We start from the raw sequence: 21,549 nt of genomic DNA, 5'->3' as shown, positions 1-21,549 counted from the left end.
AGATTTCAGGAATGTTGAGAAATTCTTGAAACCCAAGCCTCACATACTCTCTATGCTTTAAGAATTTATATATAATTTTCCTTCTCCTTGAATGCTAAATGAATCCCTAAAAATTCTTAAAACCCTGATCAGGAGTCAAGTCCACTGTGAAAATTCCCCTGACCCTCCCACTAACAGAACTGTACATTGTTATTGCCAGTGCTGTTACACTATGCTATAACTCTAACTGTGCTCTTATCTTCAAAGTAATAAATGTGCATAGTTTTTTAAAAAAATAAAGAGAATTTTTCTTATAGTAATGGTAGAATAACTTATTGAAGATGAATCCCCCTCAGAAAAACCCCTGGAAACGCAGGGAAAAGTTACAGAAACCTGTCAGTTTGCGGGTGCTGTGGATGCCAAGGCAGCAAACTGTCACCCTGATGGTGAAGAAGGCACAGAGCAGCGAGTACAGTGCTGTAGTTCCCCTCAAGGCATTTTTGAATTTGTAAACTGGTGCCCAGCAGCCAAGAAGCTGAGCGGACCTTCCGGAAACCTCATGGGTCTGGGAAGATAAAAAAGCATGGTTCTGAGCCCAAGAAATGGGATGGTCCTGGCAAACAACATAGATGTTTGGATGGGAGGCACAAAGGACTACACCCTAAAAGGTAAACTGGAAATAGACGCACAATTTCCGATCAGTTCCGTCCCTGCTCATAGTACAGTGCTGTCCCTGTCTTAACCACCTGCTGGAAGCAAAGAATAATTGTCTGTAGAGGAGGAAACACAGGCTGGAGCCTCAAATTACCTCTACAGTATAGAAACACAAGGAGATAAGACCCATGTGTGAAAATGAAGAGGAGAAAATAAACAGACAATACAAACAGGCCCATGTGATTCTGATGTTGGGAGTTATTGGACCTGAATAGCAAACAACTGTGAGAAATACACTAAAGAAATCAGATAAGAGACGTTCAGCAGGAAAATGGGAACTATAAGAAAACAATCAAATGGCTATTCGAGTACTGAAAAATATCAGTTAAAATTAAAAACTCTATAGGTCATGAGAGCAGAAAAACAGCTAAAGAGAGAAATCATGAGCTGCAGATAAATTACGAGAGAAAATGAGAATGAAGCACAAAGAGGAAACATTATGGCAAATACAGAAAAGAGCCTGGGAAACACACACACAAGTGAAAATGTCTAACATGTGGTAGCTGATGTCTATAAAGAGAAAGAGGAAAAAAAGCGGCAGAAGTAATATTTGAAGATACAATGGTTGAAAGTTTTCCAAAAAAGTAAATAAATAAAACAAAAAACAAACAAAAAAATCTTTGGTAAGACAACAAATCCCATTTTAAAGGAGTACTACAACCCAAAACAGGAGAAATATGCAAGAAAACTCCTCTAGGCAGATTACTTGGAAACCAAAGGCCGAGAAAATTCAAACAGCAAGTAGAGGGGGATAACAAACCTACAGAAGAGTAAACTGACTGCTGAATTCACAACAGAAATAAAGGAAGCCAGAAGACAATGGAATAATGTCTTCGAAGGCTGGAAGAAAAGAACTGCCAACCTAAAATTTTATAATAAGTGAAATTATCCACCCCAAAAATAAGGGCTGAACAAAGACATTTTTAGAAAGACAGAAACTGAAGGAACAGGTCGCTGTAGACTCACACTAAAGGAAGGTAATGAAGGGAGGTCTTCGGGTAGAAAGGACATAATCCCAGGTGGGCACACGGAAATGCAGAAAGGAATGAAGAGCAATGGAGGCAAACGTGGGGGTAAGTCGACCAAACCCGACTGTGTGAAGCAACACTGAGACTGTATGGAGGAGACTAAAGATATGTAGAATTAAAACACAAGCAATAAATGAGTTGAAAAAAATGTAAAAAAAGTTGAAGTCTGCCAAGATTCTTGCACTGTCCAGAAAGAGGTAAACACAGACTTATATTAGACTTTAAACAATGTAAAAGAATAGGAAATAAATGTACAACTCACAAGCTAATCAAAAGCAGACAAATAGAATTTAACAAATATACATACATCTAAAAGAAGACAAGGAAGAAGAGAAAAAGGAATGTAGAACAGGTAGGATATAAATTTTAAAAAGTAAAACAATAGAATCAAACTTCAATATTATCAGTAATCACATTATATGTAAGTAGACCAAATATCCCAAATGAAAGAAAAAGATGGTCACACTCACAAATGACTCCTCTCTCCACAACAGCACAACTACATGATACTCACAGGATAGACATTAAACACAAACACACAGAGAAGTTTAAAAGGATGGGAAAAGATGTATCATGTACACTATAATGAAAACAAAGGCTTCTAAGCAGAAAACTATGTTCAGTATTGAGAGAAAGGAAAATCTAAATAAATGGAGGGACATACCAATTCACAGATCAGAAGACTGTGATAAAAGTCAATAATATAAAGACATCAATTACCCCAAAATTGATTCATGTAACATAAGCAATAAAAAAGAAAAAAGAATCTTTTCTGGGGGTGGTGGGTAGAAACTGACAGGCTGATTCTAGAATTACGTGGAACTGCAAAGGGCCAAGAATAGTCAACACTGACTTGAGGAAGAACATCAGTGAGGAGGACTCATGTTATCGGACACTGACACCGAGCAAACATAAAACTGCAGGAATAAGGGAAGTGTGGTACTAGGGTAACAATGAGCAATTAAAGCAATGGGAAAGAACACAAGATCAGAACCCAACTTGCACACACGTTGTTCATTTAATTTACGATGAAGTGGCTCTAAGACTACTGGGAAAAACAACGGTCATTCAGAAAGCAGTGCTAGGTCAAATGCATGTCCACACCGAAAAGAACTAAACTAGGTTCCTATTTGCACGTACCAAACTCATCTCCAGACTGACTATACTTCTAAATGTGAAAAGTAAAACAACAAAAACTTCTAGAATGTAACAGAGAGAATAGAATAGCATTATGATCTTGGAGAGGCAAAATTTTAAAATAGGAAATAAAAAGTACTAACCATAAAGGAAAAGAAGTGTGAATTGAACTATATTAAAATTCAAATTTTGTTCATTAAAAAACATCTTTAAGAGAGTAAAAAGGTAAGCCACAAGATACAATTAACATATATAAGCCACAAAGCATACATACAAATAAATAAGAAAAGGACAGAAAACTCAAATTTAAAAAAATGGGCAAAGGACATGAACAGGCACTTCACAGAAGAAGATACCCAAACGGCCGAGGAACACACACAAAGGTCCTTGTTTGCACTGTCCATCAGGGAAACACAAATTCAAACCATAATGTGACACTACTCTGTACCCAACAGAACGGCCATCACTGACAATGCAAAGTGGTGACGAGGATACAGAACAACTGGACCTTTCATTACTGATGGAAGGGGAGTGGCTGACGAGCTGCCCGGCCCATGATTGAGCAGTTCCACGGAGGTGCTGGAAATGTGCCGTTATTTGATCGTGGTGGTGGTGGTGGTTTTTGGGTGCACTGCATTTGTGATAACCCATGAAGGTATTTACTTAGGATGGATGTCTTCAATAGTCATGTATATTTCAAACACACCAACAAAAATTCAAGCGGTACCATTGTACAGCACACATCAAACTCCACACCCATTTCTCCCCACCTGCTTCCTGCTCCCAGAGCCTCTCAGTTCTTTCTGCGTTCTTCTGATTAGTGTTATATTTTCAAGCAATGGGCTTATACTGCAACTTCTCGATACTTTCATTTCAGATAACCACAGACATCCTCCTGGGTCTACTTCCTACAATGGCAACATTTTGTTTCTTACAGAGAAAAGCACCTGGTGTTTTTCCTAGAGTTGATAATTAAACAATCTGTTCCTTACAGTGTACTCCTGTTCGGGGGGACCTGGTGTCTCCAGTGCTCAAACTATCCATTTCTCTGCAGACTTTTAAGTTTTTACTTATTTGGCTCTTTCAGTTCCTACTTATTTGTCTCCTTCCACCTTGGAAAATTTCATTGGTATCTTACTTGCTGCCATCTCCTCTGATTCCCTTTGATGTTTTTGTCCCTCTTTAATAGAATTTCAAGAGTCATACACAGATAGTGCCAGAAGTTTATAATTATTGGGACCATTAATACAATTATTGGGACCAATAATACTCCATTATTACAAGTTTGCTTACAGTCTAATAGTGGTGAGACCCACTAACAGTTTTGGGGAGTCATAAATTATTAGGTCTCTGTAGGCATTTATCATCAAGCCCAGTAACAAGCATGTAGAAAGTGCCTCACAATTATGTGTTGAACTGCTTAAAAAAAAAAGAGTCAGACTTATTGTCACCTCAACGAAATCCCACCCCCGTGGTCTGCGCCTGGCCGCGTGCATCACAAGGGTGCCAGCCTCACCTGTGTAGTGCTCGTTGCCTTGAGCGGCACAGGTCAGCAGCTGTGCCATGGAGGAGCCCACTGCTTTGGATGTGCTTCCCAGGTCCTGAGCACATTTTTCCAGCTGTAAAATATTCAAGGGGGGAGAGAACTTAGGAGAAAGGAAATTCACTGAGTCAGCATAAACATAATGCAGATCATGCCTCGGGCCTTAGCTCTTTTCCAACTAATGCACCGATAGCACCAAGAAGAAGTGGGATGACAGAGGGGAAACAATCCAAGCTTCAGGATGGACATACCTAGGTTCATACCCTTGCCCTCTGGTCCCTTCCCCCAAGTGCGAGCTTATAAGGGATTGGGTAAATTACTGAACCTCTCTAAGCTTTGGCTTCTCCAGATTATAATACCTAGCTCAGAAGGTTTTCAGAGAATTAAGGCATATCATCAACAAATGGTAGCTATTAGTATTATGCCTTTAGGGCTAATTTAGAAAGTCTGCAACAAATCCTTAGTGAGAATTAATAATGCCTTGGCAGGAAGTGGGCAGACATCCAGCTGTACCACCTTCCTGGCCTGTGGGGCCATTAACGTTGTTCAATTTGATCATTATACTTTGAGGAGCTCTAACCAGAGGAAATGCAATGGAAGTAGAGGTTTGGAGTGGTACAGGAGATTTTGAAAATAGGCAAAGTGCTTGCCTTCCATGAACAGCCCATCATCTTGCTTTGTAAACTGAATAAATAATCCAGAGAACAAAGGCAGTGAAGGCCTAGAGTATGGGTAATTACTTGATTACTAGATGAGGGCAACACTCTGGAAGAGAACTTCTAGACACAATGGAGTGCAGAGAGGCATCAGAGAACCTGTGCACTTTCTATTCCACGGCATGTGTTGCAAGAGAGGCAGTGTCTTCAGATAAAAAATAGAGGCTCCTCCATTACAGACAACAACATGTTGGAACACACTACACACACTCTTTAAGGGCAAACAATTTCTTTAAAACTTCATGGTGTTTCTTGTATTCTAACTGACTAGTTGTTCTGCGTAAAGGCAGCATTCAGGTCACCAAACCTCTCCTGGTCTCCCTGGAGTGCAGAGGTTTGCAAAGGGATAGACCTGGACCACCACATCACAACACCACTGGCCCCAGAGCCGAGCTTGACTTTATCACTAGCTGGGTGACTTTCGTCAAGTGACTTAACCTCTCTGAGTCTGAGTTTCCTCTTCCTTACAATTAGAGGTAGTCCGATTTAACAAATATTTTCTGAGTGCTTCTTACATACTAGACATCATTCTATGGTAAGTAACGTGTTCTGAAGCACCATATATTCTAAAAGTCTTAGATCACCCAGAGAGCAGCAGTAGTGAAGAGATTATTTTCAATGTGAGGGATGGAAGGCTTGGGATTTGGAGTCCCTGTGGATCTGGACTCAATCCTTTGTTCTTCCACTAACTGGCAGGTAAACATTGGACGAAACAGTAAAAACATCTACACCTGTTTTCTCAGCTGTTAAAATGGGATTAACAAAACTTGGTCATTAAGTTACTGTCAGGACAAATTGTATCTGTGTGTATACAGCGCTTTATAAATGGTGGTGTTTTATTAGTGATGCTCAGTCCTAGGAACGCTGCTAAAACTACAGCCAAGAAAACCTCGACGGGAGCATCAAGAGGTACTGCAACATCAAGACTGTTCTTCCCAGTGCTTTGTGCTAAGTGAATGGTGTTTTTGTTTGTTTGCTTGTTTTTTTTAAAAACATCGGCAATATCCCCAGTACTTATCTTTATAACCCCCCCCACCCGTTTCCCTGATAAAATGCCTGAGAGGAGAGATGGAACTTGTGCACAGCTGGGTGGTAACACAAGGTGGATCCAGAGAGCCAGAGATCCTAGTTCCAAACCTAGCCTGTCAGCGGCATTGTCCTTCTTCCCAGAAAAGCCTGCAGGGTTAGGACACTGGCTGCAAACACTGGCTTGTGTCTGGTTTATATGCTTAGAGGGATGAGCATTAACAGCCAATCCCAGGAAAGCACAAGGAATGAGCACCAGGGGTCCCCGCAGGGCAGTTCTAAAAAATGTGATGATTCCAAGGGTTTGCATTTACAATGTCTGAAGTTCAGGAAGCCTAACTGATGGTAACAAAGGCAGTGCCCCGCCCCACACTCTTACCGTTTCCCCTGGAAGTGGTTTCAGCTGACTCTCCACAGCGGCCATCTTCGCGTCCTGCAGTTCATTCTTAAGTGTCTGCACCGTGCTCAGAGCTGAATCGATTTCCATAGGACCACAGGCTTCATGGGCCTGTCAACAGAGTTTGGAACGTGAGTCCACAGTCCGCTCGGAAGTGCTCCGGGATTCGGCAACACGTGCAGTTTCTTTCTGGATGTACCCCCAGTGAATCGCAAACTCCAGCAACAGGATGCGAGGGTCGTGCGCATCTCCCAAGGTGACAAAAACCATCCTCAGTCAGAACCTCAGTCCTAACTGCCCTGAATAACAAATTATGTATTTTTCATAACTAGATATACGTAAGAGTCTGTCTTCTTGAAGCTACTTCTCTCTGAAATGCATTTGCCTCTTAGACTAAGAGGATTCTTATTTACTGTGTCTGGGTTCTTGAGACAGGGCACCCAGCACAGCATGTGCCCACAGAGAGGCCTGAGAAGCCCCGGTAAGTATGTAAATGAAGGAAGAGAGGAGGAAATGAATGAACGAATCCATGACTCGGGAGCCAAATCTTTACTGACCTATTGATTCTTTTTACAAATTTCTGAATTATAAACCATTATTCTTTCATACTGAAGACTATGAAAGATTCTATTCCTTAGTAATCTAACAAAATTCCATTCTCTTGACCATATACAACATTGATCTCCAATTGTTTTCATAATCTCCCAATACATATGTTAATAAATTATGTACATGTATAATTATGGATCAGTGTATTAAATACTAATAAGTCTGAATTTCTTTCCTTCTTTAGGTTAGAGTAACAACAGCAGCAATAAATACTAATTGATTGATTTCTATGTGTTGGTACTACCCAGTGAGGAAACTGGGGCACAGAGAGATTAATTAACTTGCCTAAGTCAGAAAATCAGCCAACCACAAGGCCAGAATTTAAACTTGGCAGCCTGATTCCAGAGCTGATATTCTTCACCTTTACACTATGTAAAAAATATCTGAATGCTCTTAGCATCTTCTGCACACCGTGGACCATCTTGTTTGAGTCCCACTTTGGGGTTCACTGCTCCAGAGCAGTTGCTTGAGGTGGGTGTGTGTCCAAGACTCACTGAGGAAATCTGTTAAAATCCAGATGCCCTATGTCCTGATTTCTGGTTTGGTTGTGCAGAGCAAGGCCCAGGGCGGGGCACCCTCAATTCCCCCAGCTGACCCTGACACAGACGGTCTTTGGATCTCTCTCGGACACACAACTGCTCAGAGTACCTTTTATTGGATATAATCTAAAGCTCTGGATATTTTTCTTTGGTGATATAGGGCACTGTTCACGTTCAGAATGCAAATCAGCTTCTACCCTTTTCCCCTTGTTCATGCATGAGGCTGTCTGTTCCTATAAAGGGATTGTTACAGGGGGGAAATGAATCCATGCCAGAACATCTTGCTAATGCCACATCAAACAGTGTGGTAATGAGGCCTTGTGGTAATTAATAAGTTCCAGAGACAGAAACTCATTAATCCCTAATTCTGTGTGATTGAGGACTTTGTTAAGGTGAATGCTCCCACTTAAGATGTGGAAACTTTCAGGGCAAAAACTGTAATATACATAGCCCCCAAAATAGAGTTGATTCCCAAATAATTTGTTACTAAGTTCACAAGATGATAGCTGAAAGACACAATCACTCTGGCCCACAAAGTACCTGGCATCAAGAAACTGATGATACTAGTCTCCCCTCTGATTCTAGGGTGAGGGGGAAGACCACTGCTTGTCCCAGGGTATGGGAGGAAGGGGGGGTGTGCAGCCTGAACTAGTTCAACGAAAGTCATCTGTAACCAGAAGGTGATAAATAAGTCTAAGATACTGTGGCTAAAAATGCTAAAAGCCAATGTACATGCAGGGCATCTTTAATGGTCATGCCAACGAAATGGACAAGAAATACGCCCAGTGGTGCCCAGGCCCTGGGGGGCACCCAGGTTACACAAGCAGGAAGGAATTAAAAGCCCCTTTCCCAACAGGCTAACTTGTGTGATAGGGGTCCACTTGCCTTCTGCGAGGCGGTACGCAGCTCCGCCAAGCTGGTGGCGAGATTCTTGGCACACTGGCTCAGCTGCATGGCGGCAGCCTGGTCGCTCACAGTGGGCACTGCGGCTTTGGCAGAGGACACCATCTTGCTTCCAGGCTGTAGAGAGACAGGCAGAAAGTAAGGCAGCTCCTGGGCAGTAAGGAGAAAGCTGACCCAGGCAGCAAGGCCACTACATCGGCCAGAACTTACCCTAAAACAAGGGGTATGAAAACCATCTACATTCCCCCCGAAAATTCCCACCCCGGATCAGACACTGGAGGGCAGGACATTCAAGGAATGTTGAAACATAATCAAATAAAAGCTGTGTCAGTGGGGAAGGGGCAAAATTGGGATAGTGGCTTGAAATTCTCATTGAAAACAGGTTTTAAAGAGAGTTTCTTATTAAACATGGCTCTTTGTGTTTCCTAGAATAGCTTTTTAACTATGTCTGAAATATATCCCAAACATTATTTTTTAAAAATATAGGCAGACAAATGAAACAAATAAAATTACCTATTATATTTCTCACTACCCAGGATAATATCACCATGCATGAAATGTCTGTGCTCAGGCCTATATATAATACAATTTATTGTATTTTCAAACTCCTTGTTTTACATATTCTATTTTCTAAATAGCTATATAGTATTGCATTTTACATATGTTAATACTTTGCAGTCCTGTAATGTTGAGCATGTTTTCATTTTTCCAATATAACGAGTAACAGTATGATAAACACCTTTGTAGCTAAAATTCTGTACATGTTCCTAATTTTTTCTATAAGTTTTTAAAGGTAGAATTTCTGGAGCAAAGAATATACATATTTTTAAGGGTTTGCATATGCAAGCTGTACAACTATTCTTAGTAAAGTTGTAACAAATCCAAGTGCCAGATCAGAGATACTAAGAATAAAAGTTAATGTTTTTAATATTTAAGAATTCACAAAAACTTCCAGCCAAGATGGAGGCGTAGGTGGAAACATTGTGCCCCCTCCCACGACTGAATTTAAAGACAGTGAAGTTTTAGAAACAAAAACGCAGCCAAAACAGTGAAAATTGAGCTGTGTGGAAGTCTGACAACAACGAACCACTCAGCCAGACCAGTAAGAGAGGCGGAGTCAGCAGTGGAGCGGGGTTGGGCGGGAAAGATTGTTCGGTCCCACCGACCCAGGAGCGGAGGAGGAGGCGGTTGGTGATCCCAGGTGAGGGGTGGCCACCGGCGGACCCAGTGAGGGCGCAGGGTGGCTGGCTGACTGTGGTCACACATTCGTGAGCAGATAAACCAAGCGAAGGAGCGAACAGTAAGACAGATTGCTCAGGCTGGGCCCCAGCGACGGGAATTAGAGCCTGAAAGCACCAATTGGAAAGACTTTCTTGGGGTTGAGGGGCCGGGAGAGGCTCCCAGGCTCACAGAGAGTTCGTTGGAGAGACCCACAGGGTCCTGGAGAGTACACGGGCCCACACACCCGGGAACCAGCACCAGAGGGGCCCAATTTGCTTGTGGAAAGCCACGGAGGGGACAGAAATCTGTGAGAGAGCAGGGCAAAGTGCCATTTTTTTCCCTCTCTGACCCCGCCCCCACATACAGCGTCACAACCCAGCGACTGCATTGCCCAGCCCTGGGGAATGCCTAAGGCTCCACCCCTCATACATAACAGGTATGAACAGACCAAATATTATGACTCAAGAAAAGCTCAAGCCCTGGCTGGTGTAGCTCAGTGGACTGAGCACGGGCCTGCGAACCACACGATTGCAGTTCGATTCCCAGTCACGGCACATGCCTGGGTTGCAAGCCAGTTCCCAGCAGGGGACACACGAGAGGCAACCATACATTGATATTTCTCTCCCTCTCTCCTTCCCTTCCCCTCTAAAGATCAATAAATAAAAAAATCTAAAAAAAGCCCCAACAAAACAAAAAAGATTCTTAAAATATCATATATTTGTGATGGAAATAAATTGAATACTTAAAAAAAAAACAGCTCAAAGCCCCAGAGCCTATAATTCTAAGTGACCAAGAAATAGCCAACCTTTCAGATGCATAGTTCAAAACACTGGTGATCAGGATGCTCACAGAATTGGTTAATTTTAGCCACAAATTAGAGGAACATATGAAGGCTAAACTGATTGAAATGAAGGAAAATGCACAGGAAACCAATAGTGATGGAAGGGAAACTGGGACTCAAATCAAGGGAGTGGACCAGAAGGAAGAAAGAAACAACCAAACAGAAAAGAAGGAAGAAATAAGAATTCAAAAAAATGAGGAGAGGCTTAGGAACCTCCAGGACATCTTTAAACGTTCCAACATCAGAATTATAGGGGAGACAGAAGGGGAAGAGGAAAAGCCATGAGTGGAAAACTTATTTGAAAAAATAATAAAGGAGAACTTCCCCAGTCTGGCAAAGGAAGTAGACTTCTAGGAAATCCAGGAAGCTCAGAGAGTGCCAAAGAAGTTGGACCCAAGAAGAAACACACCAAGGCACATCATAATTACATTAGCCAAGATTAAAATGAAGGAGAGAATTCTAGAAGCAGCAAGAGATAAGGGGACAGTCACCTACAAAAGAGTGTCCATCAGGCTGTCAGCTGATTTCTCAAAAGAGACCTTACAGGCAAGAAGGGGCTGGAAGGAAGTATTCCAAGTCATGAAATCCAAAGACCTACAGCCAAGACTGCTCTATCCAGCAAAGCTTTTATTTAGAATGGAAGGGCAGATAAAGTGCTTCTCAGATAAGGTCAAATTCAAGGAGTCCATCATCATCAAGCCCTTATTATATCAAATGTTAAAGGGACTTATCTAAGAAAAAGAAGATGAAAAATATGAACAGTGAAAGGACAGCAAACTCACAGTTATTAACAACCACACCTAAAACAAAAGCAAACTAAGAGGACAGCTAGATCAGGAGTGGAAACATAGAAATGGAGATCACATGGAGGGTTAGCAACAGGGGAGTGGGAGGAGGAGAAGGGGGGAGAAGGTACAGAGAATAAGTAGTATAGATGGTAAGTAAAAAATAGACAGGGAGAAGGGCAGGAATACTATGGGAAATACAGAATCTAAAGAATTTGTGACACATGGACATAAACTAAAGGGAGGGAATGATTGGGGAGGGGTGTGCAGGGGGGAGGGGATTGAAGGGGGGGAATGGGACAACTGTAATGGCATAATCAATAAAATATATTTAAAAAAATTAAAAATAAAAAAATAAAAAAAAGAATTCACTAGAACTTAAGAAAATCAGCATGAGTGTTCAAAAAGCAAACAAATAACTGAAACAAGAAATTGTGAAAAACAAGGAAATGCAAAATCAAACAATAAGAACTTTACCAAGTAAACTGGTAAAAGATTATTATTTATTTTTAAAATTATACTTTATTCATTATGCTATTACAGTTATCCTTATTGTTTCCCCCTTTGCCCCCCTCCACCCAGCATCCCCCACTCCCTCAGGCAATCCACACACCATTGTTCCTGTCCGTGGGTCATGTGTATAAGTTCTTAGGCTCCTCCATTTTCTAATCTGTACTTTACCTCCCCGTGGCCATTCTGTAATTACCTATTTGTACTTCTTAATCCCCTCGTCTCTTCACCCATTCTCCCCACACCCCTTTCTCATCTGGCAACCATCAAAACGCTCTCCATATTCATGATTCTTATTTGCTTAGCTTGTTTTTTAGATTTGATTGTTGATAGATATGTATTTTTGCCATTTTGTTGTTCATAGCTTTGATCTTTTTCTTAAATACTTAAGTCCCTTGAACATTTCATATAATAATAGTTTGGTGATGATGAACTCCTTTAGTTTTTTCTTGTCTGGGAAGCTCTTCACCTGCCCTTCAATTCTAAATGATAGCTTTGCTGGGTGGAGCAATCTTGGCTGTAGGTCCCTGCTTTTCATGACTTTGAATATTTTCTGCCAATTCCTTCTAGTCTGCAAAATTTCTTTTGAGAAATCTGCTCACAGTTTTATGAGAACTCCCTGGTAGGTAACTATTTGCTTTTCTCTTGCTGCTTTTAAGATTCTCTCTTTATCTTTAACCTTTGGTGTTTTAATTATGATGTGTCTTAGAGTAGGCCTCTTTGCATCCATCTTGTTCGAAACTCTCTGTGCTTCCTGGAATTGCATGTTTATTTCCTTCACCAAATTAGGAAATTTTTCTTTCATTATTTTTTCAAATAGATTTCCAATTTCTTGCTCTTTCTCTTCTGTTTCTGGCATCCTTATTATGTGAATGTTGGACCACTTGAAGTTGTCCCAGAGGCATCTAATAGATTGCTCATCTCCATTTTCTTTAGTTCTTTTTCTGGAGTTTTGGTCTACTTTTTTATTTGGACCATGTCTCTTTATCTCCTCCTTTTGGCAGCCTCCCTGTGTCTGTTTCTATGTATTAGGTAGAGCTGCTATGACTTCCTGTCTTGGTAGTATATCCTAACATAGTAGGTGTCCTGCAAGGTCCAGTGACACAACCTCCCCTATCACCCAAGCTGAGTACTTCATGGGCTGAGTACAACTTCCTCTTGTAGTTGAGTCTTGATTGTTATTGGTGGGTCAATGGGAGGGATTTACCCAGGCCAGCCAGCTACAAGGACTGGGTGTAACCACTGACCACCAACTTCTGCCCTCCATGAAGGATCTGCTATTCAGGAGCAGGATGGTAGTACTCTGGTGTGGTCTGTAGCTGTACACTGGGTGCCCAGGCTCTGGGGTTTCCTGGGTAGGGCAGGTCAAGGCCAGCCCCTACCTGTGTCTTGCTGTGGCCACTGTATATAGAGCTATAGAGCAATCTAAGATGGTGTCTACTTATGCTGGGCTTGGAGATTCCCAGGGGAAGCCAAGCTATAAATCTAGGCTGGGTGTTACTATGCCAGGCCTGAGGCCACTTAGCAAGAGGTGTGGGAGCTGGGGGCTTACTGAGGCTCACTGTTGCTTGTTTGAGAGGATTCAGGAAGTTGTGAAGTTGGAGCTAAGAACAGCCATTCATATGGAAGAGTCACAGTTAACAGTTTGGGTGGGATGAAGTCTCAGGGGATCTCCAGGGCAGGGCTAACAGTGTTAGCCAGGTTGATAGAGCCTCAGATATGGCATCTACCTGCTGGCTCTGTGGTGGGGAGGGCTCAGAAAAGGGACAATGGCTTATGCCTGCCTTTTTCTCTGGGAGAAAGCCATGCCCCAGTGCCTGCCTTGATGCCAGACACTTCAGTTCCCTGCTGTGTGCCACTGGTGCCTTTCAAGCTGCTATCCTGGTGCTGGAGCTCAGAGGGAGTGAGGCTGAGTAAGTTCCTGTGAGGGTTCTTTAAGGGGAGCTGCTTGGGACTCTAGAAGTTTCTTCCAGAAACTCAATCCCTGCTGGGTTTCACACCCAGAAGTTATGGGGACTTATCTTCCTGGCACTGGAACCCTGGGCAGGCGGGGGGAGGGGGGGCTGGTGTGGGGCTATGACTCCTCATTCCTGAGATATCCCTCTCAAATTTTTATATACCACATGTGGATGTGGGACCAGCCCATCCTGCATCTCTGCCCCTCCTACCAATCTAGATGGATGTGATTCCTCTAATTCCATAGTTGTCTGACTTCCATTCAACTCAATTTCTGACAGCTGTGAGTGATGATTGTTTTATATTTTAGTTTTAATTTTGATGTGGTTGTGTGAGGTGAGCCATGTTTACCTATGCTGCCATCTTGACCAGAAGTCTAAAAATCTATTTTTTTAAATGCTTGATTCCCTAACTTGGAAAAGATGTATTAAAACACATGCTCCACACATGGCTAGTTGTGAATTTAGATTCACTCAGCCTTCTGGAAAGGAATTTTACAACATGTATGAAGAGAGTTTTTGATCTGCCAATACCATTTCTATTTATTTCTAACTCGGCCGTATTCTTGTAAAGATCTGATGGGCCCATCATCGCAAAATTAAACAACAAAATAAAAAGAAAAAACGAGGGCAGGGACAGCGTGGACACAGGAACATGTCCACACTGCCCTATCCCAGGCCCTACAGTCCCAGTCAGCAATGCGGACAACATTCCTGGCTCCAGGCCCTCTAATACCTAAAGGAAAAAAAGAAACACCTCGTCTGAGCCACAATTCCCAAAGATATAAACAAGCTGCTTGCAATCCCATTTCTAGAAATTTACCCTCAGGAAGTAATTCAAGAGGGGCAAAAGGCACGTGGAAAGACTTCCATCCTATCACAGGTTGTTTTGATGGCAAGTAATTAAAAACAACCTATGTGTACAATGATGGGAAAATAGCTAAACACTGAGTATAGCCAGATGATAAAATATTATTCAAAATCATAAATGCTCATAATATAATAGTTAACATGAAAAACAGTCTTGCATTTGAAGTAAAAATATACACACATATGTGTGTTTGTGTGTACATAGTTAAAATGAGTGGAACTGTATCAAACGTTTCACCTCCTATCTCTGCATGTGGGGTCTTTGGCACTTGAAAAATTAACCAAATGAATGTAACGATGGGTCCTGTGACTGTAGGTTCAACTAGACAGGTGCAAGGACGAGCACTGCCTAATCCCTCGAACTGTTTGTGAGACACGGGTAGACAGAAAGGGCTGAGAGATCTGAATACAAGAATACGTATGCAGGGAGTTTTCCCACAATTGTCCCTTTTTACTTAATCTTCCTTGAAATAAATCCACCCCTCACCCACAAGACTGACAATACTGATTCTTTCCACAATTGCCATAAGAAACCATCACGCCTTTGAAGAAGATGCACCCGCCATTTCTTATTTTCCGGCCTATGAAGAAGAACGTTAGACCCTCTGGACACTAGAAAACCTAAAGCAATACCCAGGGCTAGGTTCCTCATCAGACTTGCAGCCTATTACACATTTTCTCTCATAGAAGAGAAAGAAAGATGACACTCCCAAGAAAAATAGATTACGTGCCCTCCCCTGGGGCAATTCCCCTCCATATAAGCATCTTGCTTTGCCCAGCTGGATCTACCCCCCCCCACCCCAAAACTGCAAATATAAAGAGGAGGCTTCAAGGTCTGCTTACTGCAAAGACTTTGCTATGGCTGTGGAATTCCTGAATTTCTCTTCTTAAGGATACAGGGCACGCTCTGCCCAGTAGTGGGGGGAAGGAGGGGTGGGCTCTGGGTACAACCGAGGTGAATGCTTCTGTGTTACCTGGAGGAAGTTCTGGCTGGAGATGATGAGAGCCAGCTGGGCACTGAGGTCTTCTGCTTGGGCTTGGCTCCCTCTCACGCCCTGGACCAGTTGAGGGATGTGATCAGCCACCGCCTACAGGAAGCAGGGAAATTAAAGCTCAGCACATCTAGCATGATGGACTACTAAAACAGGGTGGAAAATGACCCAAGTGATCAATGTTTTTGGATGTGCTATTGCTCCAGGGGATACCTGTCCCAGACCTTGGATTTACACAGCACCTTTACCCAGCTGGGGCCTTACCAGCCCTGAGTCTCACACAGAACCCCTATAGGTGCCCTTTTCCCACACATGTCTGCCTACCCTTTGGTCCCAAGGGTCCGAACCCACTCAGCCATAATGAGGCCTTAACAGAATGTCCCCAGCTCCAATTCATAGCACCCTGGCATGTTAAGGTTGAAAACTCAGAATCGAAGAATCTACACAGTTCACTGGTGGATCAACGCAAGTCGTATGGCCCCACGATCAGAAGAAAGTGAGAGCGGCACTAAACTACAGGCCCATTCCAGCGCTTCTGCGCCTTACTTCGCAGGGGCGCATTCTGTCCATCGGCTTTCACATCCCCATGGCTCCTTGTCTCATTTCTCACACTGGAACACGCAGTACCCAGGGTAGAGGACGGAGGAGCAGCAGCCTGAGGTGAGTCCACTTTACAGTGACCATCTCCCACCGTGACCTAGGAGGCCGAGTGGTCCCCTCAGAAGTAAAGCCATTTCTGAAGCAGAAGTGGCAACAGCCCTTACACGTGAGTGATTTCCCAGAGGAGATGTGAGCCAAGGAGGAGGGCAGTGGGCTCTCAGTCCTCGAGGCACAGCCACGTATGTCTCTCCAGTCGGCTCCCATTGCTAACGGCGGACAATTCCGGGGACTTAGGTCAGACATACTGCCAACATGTGGGCAATGGCTACACAATTAGGTTTTGTGTCGGGCACCATCCAGGGGTCTCCTTGGAGGGTGAATGCCCTGGGCCCTCAGAGAAGGCAACCAAGGTATTTACTGTGCCCTTCGGAGTGCCTTGGCTTCAACATGCCATCAAGGCCCAGGCGTCAGAAAAACAGAGAGGCAACCACAGAAAGCACCAAAGCACACTGCCAGGGAGGCCAGACAAGACGAAATAAACTCCTGAGGTGCAATCAGCCCAAAGCAGGAAATCGATCGGCTCTGATGAGGACGGGCTGGCTGCGAAGGCCCACCTCTCAAAGGGAGAAAGGCCCTCTCAAAATTCAATGCTTTGTTACTATTTCAGGGCATGAAAATGGCTTCATGCCATTGATCCTCCTTGATTAGTCTCTTGAAAAGAAAGAAAAGAATCTAGACAAAGGAAAGACAATGCTGGAAAAAACATACACTCCCTTCATATGGGCTGTCTACTTAATAGACAAAAACCAGACCTGTGTATGTGTGTGCATGTGAGAACACCTGGAACAGGGAGCCTGAACAAACTGGATTAGGGGCCTTGGCGATCAGACTTAACCGAATTAGCAGGGCACTTGGCGTTCTAACGTTATCAGGGCTATCCACAGCAGACCTGGCCCTCTGGCAGCCGAAACCTCACCTTGCAGCTCTGAACCAGCTGCTGCTGGGCCGCAGGGTTCTTGTTGGACACGGCGGCATTCTGGGAGGCAGCGATGGTCTGCGTGGCCGCAGCAGCAGCCTGCTTCGCTGCAACCTGGAGAGGAGAGGGAGAGGAGGTGAGCCAACATACACACAGGCACATTTATGTATGTCCCTTGAAGGGCTGGCATTGGACAGCTGCTCACGTAAGAAAGGGACTCCAGGCACAGACCCCACCTTTCAAATACTACTGATGATCTTGACCTATCAGTGCCCTGCGTGTGGGCGTCCTCCAATGCCAGGAAAAAACTGGGGGCCCTCCTGAAAAATATTTTTTGAATTTCATTCAAGAATGCTAAACTTGGAAAAGACTTTAGCTCTCTGAAATCATGAAGCAATTTTCTAATTGTGTCAATGTGCGTAAACCATTGAGCTTAAATGTGTAATGTACCTAAACCAGCTTTTCGAATTGTTCTTAATACCTAAACCATGAAGCTCTATCACCAATCTTGATTTAGCCTCCTTTGTGTGGGCTTTGCCTTGTTAATCTGATTACTCTTTCAAATAGCTCTTTGCCACCTAAAACGAACATCCAGAAAATCAGGCTCTGTACTGACCTCCAATCGGCTGACAATTTTTTTTTTAATAGCGTTCTGGGCCGCAGCATTGGTGGCCACGCGGAGACCTTCTGCGGCTTCTCTCAGTCTCTGCTGCTGGTCCTCATTATCGGGGTTGGCTGCAGCCCCCTGGGGGAGTGAAAGCAAACATTTCATGCCACAGACACTGAATTCATACCTTCAATTTTGCTTTTTCCTAGTAAAACAAAGTATCTGGAGGAGAGAGCCAAATGCTTCAAGCAGTATCTTCATGATAAAGATGTTTCCTTTCAACATCAACAACAAAAACCTACCAGTAGAAACCCAATAGGAATAATTAAACACATGAGAACACAGCCTTGGTCGTCTATATATATTAACAAGTGGCCCAAACATCCATGATTAAAGGTTGTTAAGATAAATCTCCCTCTGCCGTATCTCTCAGAGAGACTTTTATTTTAATTCGCACGACAGACACATGTCACCGCTGAAAGATTCCCCTCTCCTGTGGCACTGGTAAATGTGAATGCGCTAAGATTACAGTGTAACACGGGGATGGCGGGGTGGGGCAGGGGGACAGGATCGCCATAACAAATGCTGTAGGGAAATACTGCTGATGACAGACCACTTCACAACACTGCACTTCTAGAGAGCAAGTTGGAACATATAGTGAAGTAGAACAGGTGAATCAAAGAAAGAAATCCGACGGCCCTCCCCTGGCTGAGAAAGAGGAAGGCGCCGTGCACCGCCCACGGCCACACTTCCTCTGTGTAACTCCACGGCCCTTTTACTGCGTGGCTGTAGGTTCGAGTGTCTTGGCGCCCTATGTGGATTTGAGTTAGATGGGTGGGATTTTGAAGTAGGGAAAGGCTAAAGGTAGTATAGGGAGGGGAAATAATTTTAATGTACAGTAATTCAATGAAGGCTTAAAGCACATCCAGCCTTCCACCAGCAATAAAAGCATCAGTCAAGGTTTTTCTCACAGGGCCTGGATGCTGTGCGACCAGTGAGTGACACACAGGTGAACAAGCTTCCACTAACGCTTTAAGATAATAATATTTGCTCATGAGACAGAGGTGACAGCAGAAATAAATATGCTGATTATCAAATATCAATTTTCTGAACATCTATATTTTCCAAATGGCCAGTTATCCAAATGTACCAATTTATATGAACCAATTTCTTTTAACTATTTATAAATGTCACTGGAGTTCATGCTGGGGGGGGGCAGTTTTAACATCTGTGACAGATCCATGTTTGCAATTCTTGGGAATACAATCTTCTATTCTTTAAAACCTTAACTATGTTTAGTAGTCTTGATTTTGTGTTTCTAGTAACTCGAAAACTGTGCTTTTGCATTTCCTGTGTGAAAGGACTGTTTGGGCTACTTTTGTAATCTTGCAAGCTTACAAAAGTCATTTTGCTTTCCTGGTTATCAGGTTTGTTTGTTTGTTTGTTTGGGGGGAAACCACAACACCTCTATTTGTTGCAGGAGTTGACAGACCACCTATATGATGAGTGTTTTTAAGCTGCTCCCTTACCTGTGTCCTGAGGGGCACACCAGCCTTCACTTTATATTTTTAGGAGCAGAGGACATCAGTACGAAGTACAGAAATGCTGCACTTCGTGCTGATGTGGGTGTTTGGGTCCTTCCTTAGCAATGTCTTTTTTTTTTTGTGATGATAGTGTGTTAGGTATGGAAAAGTAATGTTGGCCTGAAATCTTAGTTACCAGTTATAAAGTGTATTTTTTTCTGCTCCTTAAACACATTCTTTGTTAGTCTAACCCATAATATGTCCTTTAGTTTGCAAGAAAATTCATCAAATTAAAATACTGCCATGAAGACAAAGTGACTTTTAACTAAAAGTTAAAATAATTTACAAATACACTTAATATTGCTCTATATCATATAAACAATCAGAAATAACTTTTAAAAGTCTTTAGTAACTCATGCATTTGGTGACTGAGTCCGGGGAGCACTGTAAATCTAGAAACTAGTGTGTGCACCAGCCCTAGCTTGGTCCCGGTTTGTGACAGCGAACTTATTCTTCGAATTTAATTTTCCTATTTGTCAAGTAAGGGCTGATTAGATTTTTCAGGAAGATTCTTTCCAGTCCAGCAAGTAATTTTTATGAACATGAGGGTTTGCTTAAAATACCTTTGTTGAGCCTCAGAAGGGGAAAAAAAGAAACGGAACTAGTAAAAACCATAAAGACACGCACTACTGTACAAAACGCTAACATGCATTTTTGCTACAAAGGGCAGTTAAGAGGAGAGGGACCGGGAGGCAGGGAGGAAGCTCAGACCCGGCCCCTCCTTGGGTTTCTCCTCAGTCCTGCTCCTGCCACGTCCCAAAGGATGCTCAGCCCCTGGCGGAACACTGCGGGGAGTCTAAAGGGCTCACCCCAGGCCACGATACATTTTAAGGGAAGTAACTCACATCCCGGCTTAGTTACACTCCTATTTTGTTGGAGGCCAGGGAGACAGGATAAGATATGGGGATGTTTCATAAATTTTAAATGCATAGAAATATATTAAACATGTTTTTTGGGGGGTATGAAGTTCAAGGTGATTTTAATTTTTTTATTTACACTTATCTGCATTTTCTACTGATTCCACAAGAAACATGTGCTAGTTGCATAATAAAAAGGAAACAGAAAAACATAGCCTTATCCGTTTTAAACAGTTCTCACCTAGAGGCGGGCATCAGAATCTCCTGTGGAAAACACACATGCACACACATACACACCGGTGTCCTCATGAATCAGGACCTCGGGGTGGAATTGAGGTGGGTGTCCTTTAGTATATTTCATAGGGGACTGTGAAACAGACCCCCAGGTTAAGAATTACTGGCTTTTAGTCATGATACAGCGCTGCTGCCAAAAAGCACAGAGCTGACTCTTAATTCTTATTCAAACTCCTCTATGATATAATAAATTGCTATTGCGATCTGAAGAAGAGTGAGGCAGGTAGCACTCTGCTACGCAAAGTCACGATCGGGGTGTAGTTGAAAAGTCAAACGGAGGGCAAAGTAACAGAACGGCTACAGGAAGAAAGCAGAATGGAGGTGAATTTACTGCGGAAAGTCTCGACTTTAAATGAATCCCCACTTTCAGTCAAGCCAATGGCGATGACCAGGTGGAAAAACAGCACTCACCGAGCAGGGACTCTGCCGCCTGTGGCTGTCCGCACCACTCCCCGAAGAGCTTCATTCCAATGGTCCAAGACCTTCTTTTGCACTTGAACAAGGTTAAACATTCCAAAGCCATCACAGGCTTTATACAAACAAAAATGTGCACTTGCCTGACCACTCTCTATCTTGAAGATAACTTCTAAATCCTAACTTTTAGTAATGCTCACCTGTCAGTTTGAACAAACCCGACGGAACATACCTTCGCTGCCTCCACCATGCGAGCGGTGGAGTCGGCCAAGAGCTTTGCTGCGGCCAGGAGCTTCTTGGAGTTCTCCATGTCGATTTCAGCCTCTGCATCGGACCTCATGGCATTGACGAGGTCCGAGGTGGCCTGGGCCAGGACCCGGGCCTGGCGCACCATTTCACCTAGAGGGTGGGAGTGAGGATGTGGGCTGTTTGTCTGCTTTCTAAAGCTTGGGG

At 43.2% G+C, this 21,549-nt stretch overlaps 1 protein-coding gene across 3 annotated transcripts in view; it reads right to left on the bottom strand.

The window, feature by feature from the left end:
- TLN2 (talin 2) overlaps nt 1-21,549 on the bottom strand; it is a 412,810-nt gene that overhangs the window by 112,099 nt on the left and 279,162 nt on the right. For all 3 annotated transcript variants that reach the window (XM_037054035.1, XM_037054036.1, XM_037054037.1), the window contains 7 exons: nt 21,329-21,495; nt 17,958-18,086; nt 17,342-17,455; nt 15,748-15,861; nt 8,574-8,708; nt 6,523-6,651; nt 4,375-4,477 (listed from right to left, as the gene is read on the bottom strand). In XM_037054035.1, coding sequence (XP_036909930.1) covers nt 4,375-4,477; nt 6,523-6,651; nt 8,574-8,708; nt 15,748-15,861; nt 17,342-17,455; nt 17,958-18,086; nt 21,329-21,495 — 891 coding nt within the window. The remainder of the gene's footprint in view (nt 1-4,374; nt 4,478-6,522; nt 6,652-8,573; nt 8,709-15,747; nt 15,862-17,341; nt 17,456-17,957; nt 18,087-21,328; nt 21,496-21,549) is intronic.

This window comes from Sturnira hondurensis, unplaced genomic scaffold (genome assembly GCF_014824575.4).
Source record: "Sturnira hondurensis isolate 20B ecotype Veracruz unplaced genomic scaffold, ASM1482457v3 Scaffold0008196, whole genome shotgun sequence".
Lineage (NCBI taxonomy): Eukaryota > Metazoa > Chordata > Mammalia > Chiroptera > Phyllostomidae > Sturnira > Sturnira hondurensis.
The sequence above is the reverse complement of the archived record's forward strand: the minus strand, read 5'-3'. Positions and strand labels throughout refer to the sequence as shown.